Consider the following 13,318-nt stretch of genomic DNA (forward strand, 5'->3'; position numbering starts at 1 on the left):
TGCACAGCCCCTTACGCTGAGGTTACCACAAGGCTTTTCTCCACTGGACTCTTGGAGAGTGCCTCTCGGCTGTAAAATAGCAACGGTGCAGTTTGTCCCTCGGGAAGGAAGGGTGTTTTTCTTTTCAGTCCAAAATACCAGGTAGATCACAGAAGAAAAAAGTCTTCGTTACCCTTGTAATTAATCAGGAACGCTAGAGAGGGAAATACAGAAAGCCTTGCACAGAGAGGGTTAATACAAGAGCTGTTTATTACTATGGCTTTTCCTAAATCAGGCAGGTGCTCCTAAAAGAAGTTAACAGAAACAAGATATATATATTTTGGGGAACAAGTTTGCTGCGAACATTATCTAAGCATTCCAAATCAGAGGGACGATGATGGGATGAAATCTCTTTATAAGAAGTATCTGACATAGAACAAACTTCCTGGCAGGCATTTTGTTCTAACGGCCTGGGTTCTATTTGGTAGTCCTTCCTTCCCAGGTTCAGACACAAACCAGTTTAATTAAACCAGTTCAGAAAAGCAGCCGTCTCCTCTGCCACATCCTCACACCGTAGAGATGAGGAAAGGGGGTAGATCTTCATTATTTAACGGAATTGTGCGTCTGATTCATTGTTCGCTGGTACTCTGCTCCGCAAGCCCAGATGATGAGGGTGCTTGAATTTAGAAGAGTTTGTTAATTCATCAAAAAAGCTTGGCCAGTCTGTGGTGTTCGGGAGATCTAGGATTCACGTGCTTTTGTTATCTGCAGCTGTGCCTAACCCTCTCCCATCGCGGTCCCTTTGTGAACTCTCAGAGCTCTTTGCTGCCAAGGGCAACATCGTTCGGTGCTTTTCATCCTCGGAGTCACCGGCGTCCCTTTTCCTTGCCACAGCCTTCTGTGATTTCTCTGTAGTCCGTGCCTTTTTGTGGTGAGAAAGAAATACAGTTATTAATGTAGCACTTCGCTATTACAGAAAGATTCTGGGATTAAATTCCTGGATTCTGTTTCCAGTCTTACCACGGCTTCGGTATGCAAACTTGGGTCTCTACGTTAAATTCACAGGTAGTTTATTTAATGCCTAATGCATCCCTCCCACTGCAGAGGGGAGCTGTGGCACTCAAATCATGACGACCGCATAGCAGTGTGATCTGGGAGGGGGGGAAAGGCCAACGGAAAGCGGCACCGTCGGAGTGCCCACCCCGAGGAGAAACGCCGGACATCAGGCTCCCCGTTGAGCCAAGAAGTCAGGAACCAGTAGCTAGTTCTTTACTAGGGCTTTCTCTAATTTAAGTTCAAAGGAGTTGTTGTCCTTTGAAGTTCTTATTAATCCAGAGAGACTACCTAGGCAGAACGGTGAGTCACCTACAATATAACGCGTGATCTCCCATTACATCGGTTCTAAATGTCCTTAGGAAAAGTTTAAAACATTAGCACACCACAAACAATAAGCATCTTGCAGACATTTTTCACACAGAATTTTGTTTTAAAAAGAACTGCTTTTTTTCCCTTTTAAAAAAAGGGTTTAAACTTGTTACTATCTAATAAATGTGTTCAGTCATTTTATGAATTCCATGTTTATTCCGTGCCAGCTTCGAAGTTTCACCTGGCTATAGGCAAGTTCTGCTTAACAAGTTCTATTTGGGGGGACTGAATTTTAGCGTAAGAAATCTGAACGCAGCCAGGAAGGATCTTACACGCTTCATGGAACCATCAAGTGGAATAAACACCTCACTCCTTTTGGCTTTTGGTGTAAGTTCTTCTGCAACTCTCTGCAACAGGAGTAAGGATAGAAGTAGTAGACAGACAAAAAAAGAAAAAAAAATCCAGGAAAGCCTTTGCTGTCCTTCCTGCAGTGGGAAGCTGTGACTCCCCCATTCCAGAAGGGAAATGTTCATCACCCAGAGGACAATCTCTCGCCTTTCTAAAAACGCAAAGCCCTGCAGTTACGCGCTGTCCTCTGGTTTCTGAAGTTCCCCCTGGTGGTTACTTATATCTTTACGCGCGGCAGAGAGAAGCGCAGCGCTTCGTAAACCTAACGAACGGGACTTAAAACAAGTGAGAAAAGGAAGGGCTTCCCCAAGCAATTGCTATAAACTATTGATTGGTGTTCTCACAGGCTGTCCCTGACTCTCGGAGTTGGCCTCCCTGCTGTGCAAAACCTGCAGCACCCACAGATTCCAGTGGGATCGTCAGTATTTCCCCGCAGCGGCGAGACTCCCAACGGGGCAGAATTTCTCAGACCTGATCAATGGGTACGTCCACGCTTGCGTGTTCGTCCTCTTTCACCTCCTGGGCACCTCGCATCTCCTTCCAAGGATCTCTGGTTTTATAGACGCTTTCTTCTGCGAGGAGAAGAAAAGAAAAAAGCTGTTCAAAGGGTACGGCTGATAGCCACGGCCTGGGCTCGCCGAGGCTACAGAAAGGTCCTCGTATGTGCCCAGATGAGGAGAGAAGCCGAGACAGAGAAGTGATTGCATGCGTCGCTGCTTTCTTTAGTGCATCTGCAGGTATTTTGTCCTTTAGCATCAAAGTAAAGCCAGTCTTCCTCTACGTTTCTAGCAGCGTCCTTTACCTTGATCAGGCCGGTGCTGCACGTTCCTGTTGCTCGTTCTGTTTTGTCCTGCACGGACAGGTTTAGCGTGGAAAATGGCCTCTTCCTCCTGGAGGCGAGATTTCCTGGCTTGCCTTTGCAGCTGTGGAAAAGCAGCTGGGATCTTGTCTTTCTCTGCAGCTCCTGTGGCCTGCACCCTGCGACTGTCCCGCTGAAAGTGTTCATCAGACAATTCTGATAGGCCTTCTTGATAAAAGAGCTTCTAAAACAAGAGAAGTTTTGCAGGGCAATCCCCTAAACACTGCAACTTTCCCCTGTGACCCTTGATCCTGTCTGGTGCAAAGCTGTAACACTGCATTCTCTGACCGGGGTTTTAAGTTGATGCTACAAGTAAAAACAGATACAGGGAACACATAAACCACTTTTTGCAGTCCCTACTACCTGTTGAGATGATTCAGCAAGAGCAGAGTCACCAGCTCTGTCCTGGGAGGTGGCACAGAGTTCACCGAACTGAAAACAAACCAAAAAAAAAGGAAAAGGAGATTTTAAAAGCAGAGAGCAGAGATAGCAGAGATGCACATTTCAGTGGACAATCTAGGACAGCCCAGCTGCTCTATCTGTAGTCTCTGTTGGGCGTCTTACCCACACAGGTAGCAGGAAAGACACCCTAGCTCCAGGGTGAATTCTCCCTGCCCATCAGCCAAAAAGGAGAAGAGGTAAGCGAGGCCACCCGAAGGAGGTTTTCTTCAGGCAGCGAGATTTAATTCAAGCGTGATCTGGCTGCGTCGCTGTCTCTAGCTCCTCTCCCTTGGGAGTGGTGCCAAGCAAGGATGCCATAGCCATGGCAAGTGGGAATGGAGATTGCTGTACGCATCCACTGCTCATGGAGGGATGCCTGCACAAAAGCAACGGTGAGGGTAGCACAAACAGTCCCGCGCCAGCTGAGCCACCTACCCTGCTGCCGTGGTTTTTGCGCCTCCTGTTTGGGTGGTTCCTGTAACAAAGCAGCAGATTCTCAGCATCAGGCAGAAGTCAGCTGTAGCAGGACATGATCTCGCCTTTTCCCATAAGAGAGGGTCCCTGGAGGTGTTTTTCCCTCAGCGCAGGCAGAGCACGCTCCCCAGCGGCACACGTTCCTGTGAGATCACGCTGCCCACCACAGGCCTGTGAAATTCAATGCCCAGCCTAATGGGCAGGTGCTCCTCGGTGCTTGATGAACACCGAACTGCGAAACAACCAAAGCGCTTGCTTTCTCTGGCACTGAACTCTGGATTTCAGGGGCAAACCCTTACACCCAAAGCTTTGAAAACACATTCTGTCTTCCTAAACCTCCAACACACGAAGCAAAACTCAAGCCTCGAAGCTGACAGCGCTGAACAGGAGGGCTACAAAAAGGACGGCTTTAGCTGAAGACCAGCGTGGAGAGGATTCTTTAAACCACTCGGCCGCAGTCTACGTACCACAGCGTCTTGTTCGCAGAATGCTGGGGCACCAGCAGCTCAAAGTAAGGCAGTTTTTTGTACTCCTCGTTTCCCACTGCCACATAGTAATCGCCATTCACCAGCTCCTCCCCGCCAGCCACTTGGGTTCCATCCAGCCTGCAGAGCCTCGGGGAAGAGACAGCAAAGGCTTCAGAGCTGTCACAAGACTGCGAACAACCCCCCAGCGTGGAAGCAAACATGCGCAAAGTGGTGAAGAGGACCGAGACAAGTCAGGGAGGATCCATCGTTCTTAGTATTACTCCAAGGAAGTACGCCGAAATATTACACCCAGTGACAAGTGAGATGCAGCAGATCACAGCTTTCTCCTCGGGTGTCAGGAAATAGATGTATGAGGAGAAGGTAGGCTGTATTTGTTGGATAAAAGCCCTGCTTCTTTGGACATAAACCCCTTTTTATGCTATGCTTTACTGTTCGCTTAGTGCTTTTTCACCAGACCACCAGCAACATCAGCTCTCCTAACGAAGCACCCAGGACATTGGGGTTATCTCTGATTTAAAGATGGGAAAACCTGAAAAGCAAATGACTTTGCAAAAGCAGACTAGAAGCGGCTGTCTGAACTCCCAGTCCTCTGCGCTAATCAGAGCTGCTTATGTTCTGGACGTAAGGGAAGGGGAGCCGGCAGCGCCTTATCCGGATACCCCGGATACCCACCTGTTAACGGCTCCACTGCGCAGGTTGGCTTTCTCTGTCAGCGTGGCCAGGAGCGCGTCCCACTGCGGCGGGGTGCTGCTGGGGAGCGGCAGTGGGAAAGGAGGGCTCAGCAAATCCCCGTTCCGGAAAACACTGCAGTAGAAACAACCCGGAGCGTGCGATGAGCCAGTATTCCAGCAGCTGTGGAAGGTGGGGGAAAAAAAGCCAGCCACTGGTGCCTGGACAATATTTACAAGAAATACTTCTACCAGAAGCTGGGAATTGTCCCTGTGGGGCAGCATTCCCAGGATCTCGCAGAGAAATTCCCTCCTCCAGCCTCCGAAAACATTCCCAGAGACCCTCCGAGGAGAAAACACCGAGGCACTTACTGTATCACGCAGGGCAGGTGGGCGTGCTTCTGCCATCGCGCCAAGACGTTCGGCTTCCAGGGAGCTACGGGGCGGAACTAGAGACCGAGTTCAGTGCACGAGATCAGCGACAGCCCTGGCACCGAGCCTCCCAGGGCTGCTGTTCCCTTTTCTCCATCAGGAGCTGCCCGCCCTGCCTTCACGCTTGCTGCTGCTAGGTGGGTTTGTTGTCAGCAACGCCAAGGCTGGAGAGGGCTGAGCCCATGCCAGAATTGCCAGCGAGCCTCCGAGCACGGATCCTTCCCCTGCACCGTTCCGGGGGGCGGAGGGTCCGCAGCAGCAGCCCCTGCGCTGTCTCACGGGTCCTACCCGTTCCCGTGGCACTTGTGCCTGATCTCCCCTGGGCACCTCGCGGCCTCGAACCTCAGCTTCGGTTTCATCGGTGCCAGCCCTAATCTCTCGCGCACCGCCCCGCTCCTGCTGCGCTCCCGCCTGCGCCCGCTCGGCTCAGGGACTCACCCGCAGACCGTCGCTGTTCCTTGTCCCACCGAGCCCCTTCCTTCCGCCGTTTAAATAGCTGTGAGAACGAGAAGACAACGTTGCCACACACCAACTGGGCCGCGGCTGACTAAAGAGCAGCGAGAAAATGACCGACGGCTCTGCCTTGGAGCATCGCTTACTGGGGTCGCTTCTGCAACGATTCTCCAGGTGCCTCACCTCACGCTCTCCCAGAAAAGTCTGCTACATTTAAGAAATTCCCAGCCAAATACAGACCATTTCAGATCCCCGTGCTAAAGACACCCAGAACATTTTATTCCTTTGCGTTCATCACTGATGAAGGCGCCAAGGGCTGACCGATGTTCACGCGGCCTGGACCTTCTCAACAAAATGCAACACGCACCCAGGGAGCCACATTCCCCTGGCACGCACACACACGCATCCCCTCGAGAGCCAAGCGACGCCGTGAACATCTTTAGCCCTCTGTATTTCAAGATGAACCAAAACAGCTCTAATTCGAGGATTAGAAAACAAAAAAAAAACCTCCCATCAAACCAAAGCAAAAGTATTTGTCAGCGGCGGCAGCGGGACTGCCAGCTCTGCCAAAGCAGCGGGCAGCAGAACCTCCCACACGCCGCACAACACGGCGCGCGGGAGGCAGAGCCGCACCGACCACGGCGTCCTGCCAGAGAACGCGCGCCCCCGCACCGTGTTTTCTTCCGAGAGTCGAAGACCGTATCAGGAATATTTGCATTTTCCAGGTGATCTGGAATACATCCAGTAGTTTCCAGCAGTAAAAGAAACTAATCGGTCTCTGTTTCCCTGTGGGTTTGTACCCCTCTTAACCTCTTTCTTCCGTTCACACCCCAGTACGTTCCCCACAGAGGTGATCCAAAGCTGCTTACCAAACCCGGACACCAAAGTTCTGTCTACTCACTCAAGCCTTTTGAACTTTTCAAAGCCCGCAGCCACGTACTGGCGCCCGTCCTGCAGGTCCCCCAGCTCAGCGACGCGGCGGCCGTGCCTGGGTGTGTAGAGGTTCCTCACGGCCAAGGGCGCGCGAACGCTCTTGGTCACCTCGTTCAGCAACGCCTCAAAGGTCAGGAACCGCCGCTGGTTCACTACAACCTTCCTCCCGGGGAAGAAGGGGTCACCGTTGCGGTACACCACCACGTTCTTGGCCGGAGGCGCCAGAGCCAAGCCGCGGGAGCTCATCCCCCGTGGGTCAAGCAAGCCCCGCTGAGCACAGAGGCAAACAGACCGGCGTGGGGCGCGGAGGAGAGCCCCGGCCAGCCTCCCGCCGAGCCCAAACCCTCCCGACCAGCCGCTCTCGCGCTCTGCCGTCCCTTCCCAGCGCGCTCCGGCGCGACTGGCTGTCTCCATGGATGCACCCCGGCAGGAGGAAGTTGTGGGCCCGTCCGGAGGCCACATCAACCAACCTGCAGAGCACCTTTCTGTTTGAGAGCAGGAACCACACGGCTCTTTCATCCTCAAACGCCAAATACTGCGAGCTCCCCCACCAGCCGCTGCGGCCACCAGGCTCAGATTAACAAGCTTGGAGGGAAAATAAATGCCAGTATCTTTAAGGCAGCAGCTCACATCCCATCCAGAGCGGCGCGATCCAGAAGCTGTCGCCCCCTTGCCATCACTTGCTGCCCGCGTGAGAACGCAATGGGTTTCTGTCCTGCGTGTATCGGACAAACACCCACATCCCCACCATGAACAGGCTGCCGTGGGTGGAAGCCGGCTGTAGACTCACTTGGCTTTGCCCAGGAGAGGAAGGCAAGGCAGACAGGAATAGACAGCTTCAGAGATGAGCTTCAGGAAAGCTTTTTATTCACAAACAAGTCCGCATCATCAGGAACAGAAAGATACATCTGCAAGAGCGACCGTTCAGTCAGCAGGAAGGCAGTGTTTGCATAGAAGACTCGGGGTCGCAGCAGGGAACGACAGCACCACGTGGGAAGTCCCTTTCTGAGGGCCCTCGAATGCCCCTGAACTAGAGCGACATACGGACAAAGCGCCAAACCCCGTAAGTCCTGCCCTGCTCCCTCGAGCACCAGCCAGGTGACTCTGCCACACGGAGAGGTATTACCACGGCCAGAGACGTGCCAGCGGGGAGCCAAGCCTCGTCTCCTGAAGGTCAGGTTCGATTTGCCATCGCTCCCCACCAACCGCACAGGAAAGTCAGGGAACTCTCCTCCTAACTTCGTCCTTCAGCTAGGCGTTCCCCAAAGCCTACCATGAGCGCTCGGAGATCGCAGGCACTGCAGAGCTGTGACCTGCAGAGCCATCCCAAACGCACAACTTCGATCCCGATACTGATCACCCACGGTTCAGCGGAGGAGAGCTTCTTCCTGCAGGTTCAAAGCCCCTGCTGCCTTCAGGCGTTGTAGTTCCACCACAAGCAGCCAGCTGCTCAGAAACCACCTTCTCTAAGTCACAGTCTTCCCAGCCTCGATTTTTCCCTAGGACCGTCCAGCTCAGCCAACAGAAATCGGGTTCTTGTGGAAGGAGGCCTCACTGGGACGCCCTCCAGGACACACAACCACCGCCCTGGCTTCACAGCGATGTTTAATCCCTGCTTTGACCAAATATTCACATTTAAAAGAAATAAGAGGCTTTCTTGCCACATTCATCTGAAGTGGAAAACGTCAACCCACAGAGCTGGGGTTCCCCTAAGCTGCGGCTGTCCGTGAGGTCACGGCACGACTGCGGCGCTGCAGCTCCGCTGCTTCTCCACACCGATACAAGTGCCCCACGTGCTCGGGAGCGCCCTGCTACGGGTCAGGGGTCCCCAGCCTCTGCTTCAGCATCAAGTACTGCAAGAGAAAGAAAACCAAGCGTTAACGATTAAATCCCAGAGAGCTACAAGCAGGAAAGCACCCACCCTTGCAGATTAACCAGCAAAATCATTGCACTCGGCCAGAAGATGCGCGATCTCGCCTTTCGAGCAATGCAAATAGCAGCTCGCTACGCTGCTGGGTCCGTACCGCTGCGTCGTGCAGCCGGGATCGTTACCAAAGCAGCAACGTCCCTGTAGCAGGCCAGGAGCAAAGCTTGTAACCGGATCTAAACAGCTCCTGGTTTCCTTCACCATTCCTTTTTTTTAATCTCCAGAGAAGGTGGAAGGAAAAAAAAAAAGGGCACTGCCATCATCCAGTCCAATCCTTGGGTAACTGAACCGTCACTGTTCAACCCCAGTCCCACCAGGGACGGCACCGCTCTGGCTGCAGACGGGCACCGGTCTGACCCCCTGGTCTGGAAGGGGCAGGGGCAGGCCCTTACGTTTTTACGGCTGACAATGGCTTGTTGCAACCACAGCAGCTCCATGACCAAGTGATTTCTGTAGGACTGGAGACCAGCTCGAGTTCGAGGAAGCTCCTTTAGGTCCTCAAGTGGAATTTCTGCAAAGAAACAGAATAACCTGTTATTAGAACAAAGGTTCAGATTGCACCTACTGTCTCTCCTGCACTCAGTTGTTCTAACCTCTCCAGGACAGTCTCAAGGTTTTGGTTCTCCGAGGACCCACCGCGGCCCCGGCTCCCACCACGAGGTCGCTCAGAGCACGCCGGAGAGCGCGCAGCCCCGGGCCACGCTGCGCGCTGGCTCCCGTCTCTTACCCAGGCAGGCTTCAAGGGACTCTGCCTCCAGGATAGCGCTGTCCCACACAGAGGCTACGCTGCTGTCGTTCTGCCGATCCTCGCTCTCCGCTGGGGCGCCGCACCCCCTTTCGGTGCATTTATCAGCATCGGCCCCGAGACTTGGGGGGTTCACTACATCGCCTTCACCCGCGGAGCTCCGTTCTTTCTCGCTTTGCAGCTGGGCTGTAGGTTTCACACCGCTGCAGCCCCGCTCCTGTTCTGGTTCAGAGGCATCCAGCTCCTCCTGCGGTTTTTCCGCGCTGGCCTCGTCACTCGGTGCAGCCTCCCGCGGACCTGAGCGCTCCCCTTGCGTTGGCTTCTAAAGGGGCAACGCGCGAGAGATCGAAACGTAAGGAAAAGAACACGTAAAGATGCGAAAGGCGGCTCTGCGGCGGGCCAGAGGCTCCGTCCCAGCCAGAGACCTGCCGTTAGCAGCACTCCTGCCACGGCGTGCTCTGGTTTGAACCATCGCGAAGTTTTTAAAGGGCTTTCCTTCCAGAAGCGGTAAAAAGATCAGAGAGCAGCGCTCAGCTGCCGCGGGAGCGGGCCCGACCGTGCAGCACCAGCGGGTGAGGGGGGTGCCCGGGGGCAAGACCCGCAGCGTCGCCTGCGCAGGTCGGGCGCTTGAGTTGAGGCCGAGCTTCGCCCGGAGGAAGAAATCCTCACTCGGGGACGCGGGGGCACGAGCCAGGGAGAGCCCTGCAGGCCTCGGCCATGTAATTATCGGGTTTTGATTTGGGAGGATTACAGGTTACTGGGACTAGGCTGAAAAAACATCGTCTGCCCGGTCGGCCAGGCCACCCCACCCGCCGTGCCCCTGCTCCCCCCTCGGACGGGGCTGCGGAAGCCGGTGCCCGTCCCGACGCACGGACCTCGGGGACAAACAGGGGCCGCGGCAGGATCCGTCCCCTCCACGCCAGCTGGCTCAGGTCCCCTTCGATCTCCCGCACCACCTCCTCGTACTCTGCCCGCAGGCTCCCAAAGCGCTTCCGCAGCAGGTAACCCCTGACGCAGGCCTGCGGGCACGGGGCGGGGGCGCCGCTGGAGCCGGACAGAGCCCCCCCTGCCGCCCCCTGCCCCCCAGCCGGACCCCCTGCCCCCCCACCCCCCCCAGGCGCCCCGGGGGACGCGGCCTGGAGCACAAGGAGAAAAACGCGTCCCGCGTCTGGAACCCGGGCAGGTTTTAATGAGGCAGCGCCGGTGCGGCCCCCGCCGCCCCGCTCCGCCCCCCTCGGGACCCCCACCCAGCAGGGACCCCCTCGGGACCCCCACCCAACCGTGCCCCCCCCCCCACGGGACCCCCACCCAGCCGGGATCCCCACCCAGCTGTGTCCCCCACCCAGCCGTGCCCCCCCACCCAGCTGTGCCCCTCATCCAGCTATGCCCCCCCCGGGACCCCCACCCAACCGTGCCCCCTATCCAGCTGTGCCCCCCACCCAGCCGTGCCCCCCCACCCAGCTGTGCCCCTCATCCAGCTGTGCCCCCCCACGGGACCCCCACCCAGCCGTGCCCCCCTATCCAGCCGTGCCCCCCCACGGGGACCCCCCTCAGCCGTGCCCCTCATCCAGCTGTGCCCCCCCCCAGCCCTGCCCCCCCACGGGGACCCCCCCAGCCGGGCCCCGCCGCCCCCCCAGCACCCCCGTCCCGGCCGGGCCCGCACCTGCAGGCGGGTCACGGCGCGGAGCAGCCGCCGCCCCCGCTCCGCCTCCGCCTGCGGCCCCAGCGCCGCCGCCATGGCCGCCGCCCCGGCAACCGGGCGCCGCCTGATGGCGTCATCCGGCCGCGCCGCTTGATGGCGTCATCCGGCCGCGCCGCCGGGCCCCGCCCACCCAAACGGCGGCGCGGGGCGGGGGGGCCCGGGGCCGGGCTCCCCGGGCGCCTCCCGCTGGCGCCGCCCCCCGCCGGGCGCGGGCTCGGGCGGCCGCGACCTCGTGGTCGGGGCTCTCGGCCGGGGGCGGCTCCGGCGTCAGCGCGGGGCGAGGGCGAGCGGCGCGGGGACGCGCCGGGCCCCCGCCACCAACGCCGCCACCACCGCCACCACCCCACCACCGCCATGGCTGCCACCACCGCCATCACTAACGCCATCACTAACACCACCGCTGCCACCACCACCATCACTAACACCACCGCCACCACTGTCACCATCACTGCCACCACCACTAACACCATCGCCACTGCCACCATCACTAACACCACCACCACCACCACCCCACCACCGCCATCTCTAACACCACCACTGCCATCACCGCAATCACTAACACCACCACCGCCATCACTAACACCACCGCTGCCACCACCACCACCACTGCCATCGCTAACACCACTGCCACCACCACTGCCACCACCACCACTGCCACCCCACCACCGCCGCCGCCATCACTGCCGCCACTGCCATCACTAACACCACCACTGCCGCCAGCGCCACCACCACTGCCATCACTAACACCACCGCCACCACCACCGCCACCACCACTCCCACCACCGCCGCCCCTGGCCCAGGATACGTGGAGCTGCTGAGCTCCTCCAGAGCTGAGGCGCCGGGGGGAGGCCGGGGCTGGCGGGGATCCTGGCCACGGCAGCGGGGGCGACGCTCACATGTGCCAACAGCTGGTCCGGGTTCCTGTTCTGCTCCTTCTTCCCCACCTGGGACCTCTCGTCCCCAGAGAGGTCGGGTCCTGCCTGGAGCTGCCGGGGACCGCGGTCCCTCCCGGTGGAGCCGGGGAGCCCCACTGCGGCTCGGCCGGGACCGGGGCCTCTCCGCTGCACCAGGGGCTGAGGCCGGGGGCTCGGACCCCCCTCCCCAGGCGCAGGCAGCCGGTAGCCGGGCACAGGCTGCGCTATCCCGGCGTCTGGGCTGGAGCACGGCGCCGCGGAGCAAAGCCGGGGCCTGAACCGCGGCTGGGAGCTGCTGCTGGGACGGCAGGGCCAGGGCCCGGGGAGCCGGGGAAGCCGAGCCCAGCAGAGGCTGATGTGGCCTCCCCACCCCAGAGCTTCGCTCCCAAGCGTGGCCTAATGAACGAGAAACAAGAGGCAGCAGCAGCGAGGCTGGGTGCATTTCTGTTGGATATGAAGACACGTAGACAGCCCCCGCAGAGCTTATCCGCACCGTAACGGGGAAAAGAAGGAAAAAGAAAAAAAAAAAAAGGGTTGGTGACTTTCTAAGAGGTTTTTTTTTTACTGAAAGAGCGGGAAGAGAAGCCCAGAGCGCGGCTGCAGCCCTGGCTCAGCCCGGCTGCTGGGAACGGGGTGCTCCCACCCGGCCAGGGCTACCTTCACCGGCTCGGAGGCTCCTGCCGGAGGCAAACGCGTCCCTGCGCTGGAGGAAGCCACGCTGACAGCGAGGGGCCGGAACACAAAGCCACGCTCAGCTCCGGGGAACGCGTCCCCGGGGACGTTCATGACCGTGCCTCTGCGGAGACTCGTTAGACCCAGCCACGCTCGTTAGAGCTGAACTCGCTGGAGTCCCCACGGAGGAAAGGGGGAGGCGGGGGCAGCTCCCGCGGGCTGCTCCCCTCGCCGCGAGGCAGGTCCTTCGCGAGGGCACGGTACCACGGTGCAGAGATGTGAGAGCAGCTGCGGTGCTGGAAGAGAAACCGAAGCCGTTCCACCGAACACGTCCACGGCGAGGAGGGGCTGCGGCCAGCTCGCTTCAGCTTCAAGCGAAAGGAAAGCGATGCTGAAAATAAAAGTCTGTCGTAAAGAGAAGCTGCGGCGAGGAGGTTTCCAAGCAAGTAGAGGTCTCCCAAAAAAGCAGCAGAAAGAGGGAGTGTGGAGAAGCTACGGAGAAATTGCCCACGCCCTGCGCCAGCCGGCCCCACCTCTGTCCGTAAACACCCTCCCAGCACAACGCGGTCCTTGGGGCGAGCGCTTCGCCCTCCCAGACACGCGGCACTCGGGAGCCGCTCTTCCGAGAAAGCGGAGAGGGAAAGGAGAAAGGGGGGGGCTGCGACAGCACCGGCACGGCCGGAGTGGAGGGGGGGACCAGCCCACAGCACCGTCCTCGTGCTGGTCCCGGCGACGCGGTTTAAGCAGCGGGTCGTGGAGCAGACGCAGGTTTTATCCTCCTGGAGCCCCAGCAACGTGGACGCCTCCGAGATCGCCCGCTGGGCGCCGAGGGATGGGCCGGGGGCAGGGGAGCTCAGG

At 58.2% G+C, this 13,318-nt stretch overlaps 2 protein-coding genes across 10 annotated transcripts; both read right to left on the reverse strand.

The window, feature by feature from the left end:
• Window position 1: 1 nt before the first annotated feature.
• On the reverse strand, window positions 2–7,232 carry DCDC2B (doublecortin domain containing 2B). 9 transcript variants are annotated; one of them, XM_082329804.1, is made up of 10 exons: window positions 6,469–7,232; window positions 5,553–5,610; window positions 5,055–5,131; window positions 4,687–4,818; window positions 3,994–4,140; window positions 3,488–3,527; window positions 2,975–3,043; window positions 2,555–2,795; window positions 2,224–2,324; window positions 2–901 (listed from the first exon to the last, which is right to left on the reverse strand). In XM_082329804.1, the coding sequence occupies exons 1-10, from the start codon at window positions 7,017–7,019 to the stop codon at window positions 728–730; spliced, it is 1,590 nt and encodes a 529-aa protein (XP_082185930.1). In that variant the 5' UTR covers window positions 7,020–7,232; the 3' UTR covers window positions 2–727. The 9 variants fall into 9 exon arrangements, with proteins under 9 accessions (XP_082185930.1, XP_082185928.1, XP_082185931.1 ...); XM_082329802.1 differs by having other exon boundaries at window positions 3,994–4,131; window positions 4,687–4,866; XM_082329805.1 differs by having other exon boundaries at window positions 2,555–2,744; window positions 4,687–4,866.
• A 118-nt stretch (window positions 7,233–7,350) lies between these two features.
• On the reverse strand, window positions 7,351–10,925 carry IQCC (IQ motif containing C). Its single transcript, XM_082329812.1, has 5 exons — window positions 10,836–10,925; window positions 10,048–10,191; window positions 9,155–9,494; window positions 8,820–8,938; window positions 7,351–8,353 (listed from the first exon to the last, which is right to left on the reverse strand). Exons 1-5 carry the CDS (start codon window positions 10,908–10,910, stop codon window positions 8,312–8,314), a joined length of 720 nt encoding a protein of 239 aa, XP_082185938.1. The 5' UTR covers window positions 10,911–10,925; the 3' UTR covers window positions 7,351–8,311.
• Window positions 10,926–13,318: the final 2,393 nt, after the last annotated feature.

This window comes from Platalea leucorodia (genome assembly GCF_965183815.1).
Source record: "Platalea leucorodia genome assembly, chromosome: 18".
In the NCBI taxonomy this organism is placed as follows: domain Eukaryota; kingdom Metazoa; phylum Chordata; class Aves; order Pelecaniformes; family Threskiornithidae; genus Platalea; species Platalea leucorodia.

Bases quoted from the DNA above. Each gene is read 5' to 3' on its own strand.
- DCDC2B (XM_082329801.1), bottom strand. From the start codon at position 7,019: ATGAAAGAGCCGTGTGGTTCCTGCTCTCAAACAGAAAGGTGCTCTGCA. The intron at 2,796-2,974 runs GTAGTAGGGACT...CTCTTGTTTTAG, and splicing joins TTGCTGAATCATCTCAACAG to AAGCTCTTTTATCAAGAAGG. The intron at 2,325-2,554 runs GTAAAGGACGCT...TTCTCCTCGCAG, and splicing joins GCAGCACCGGCCTGATCAAG to AAGAAAGCGTCTATAAAACC.
- IQCC (XM_082329812.1), bottom strand. From the start codon at position 10,910: ATGGCGGCGGCGCTGGGGCCGCAGGCGGAGGCGGAGCGGGGGCGGCGG. The intron at 10,192-10,835 runs GTGCGGGCCCGG...CCGTGCCCGCAG, and splicing joins GCGCCGTGACCCGCCTGCAG to GCCTGCGTCAGGGGTTACCT. The intron at 8,939-9,154 runs GTAAGAGACGGG...GTTTCTTTGCAG, and splicing joins GTCCCTTGAAGCCTGCCTGG to AAATTCCACTTGAGGACCTA.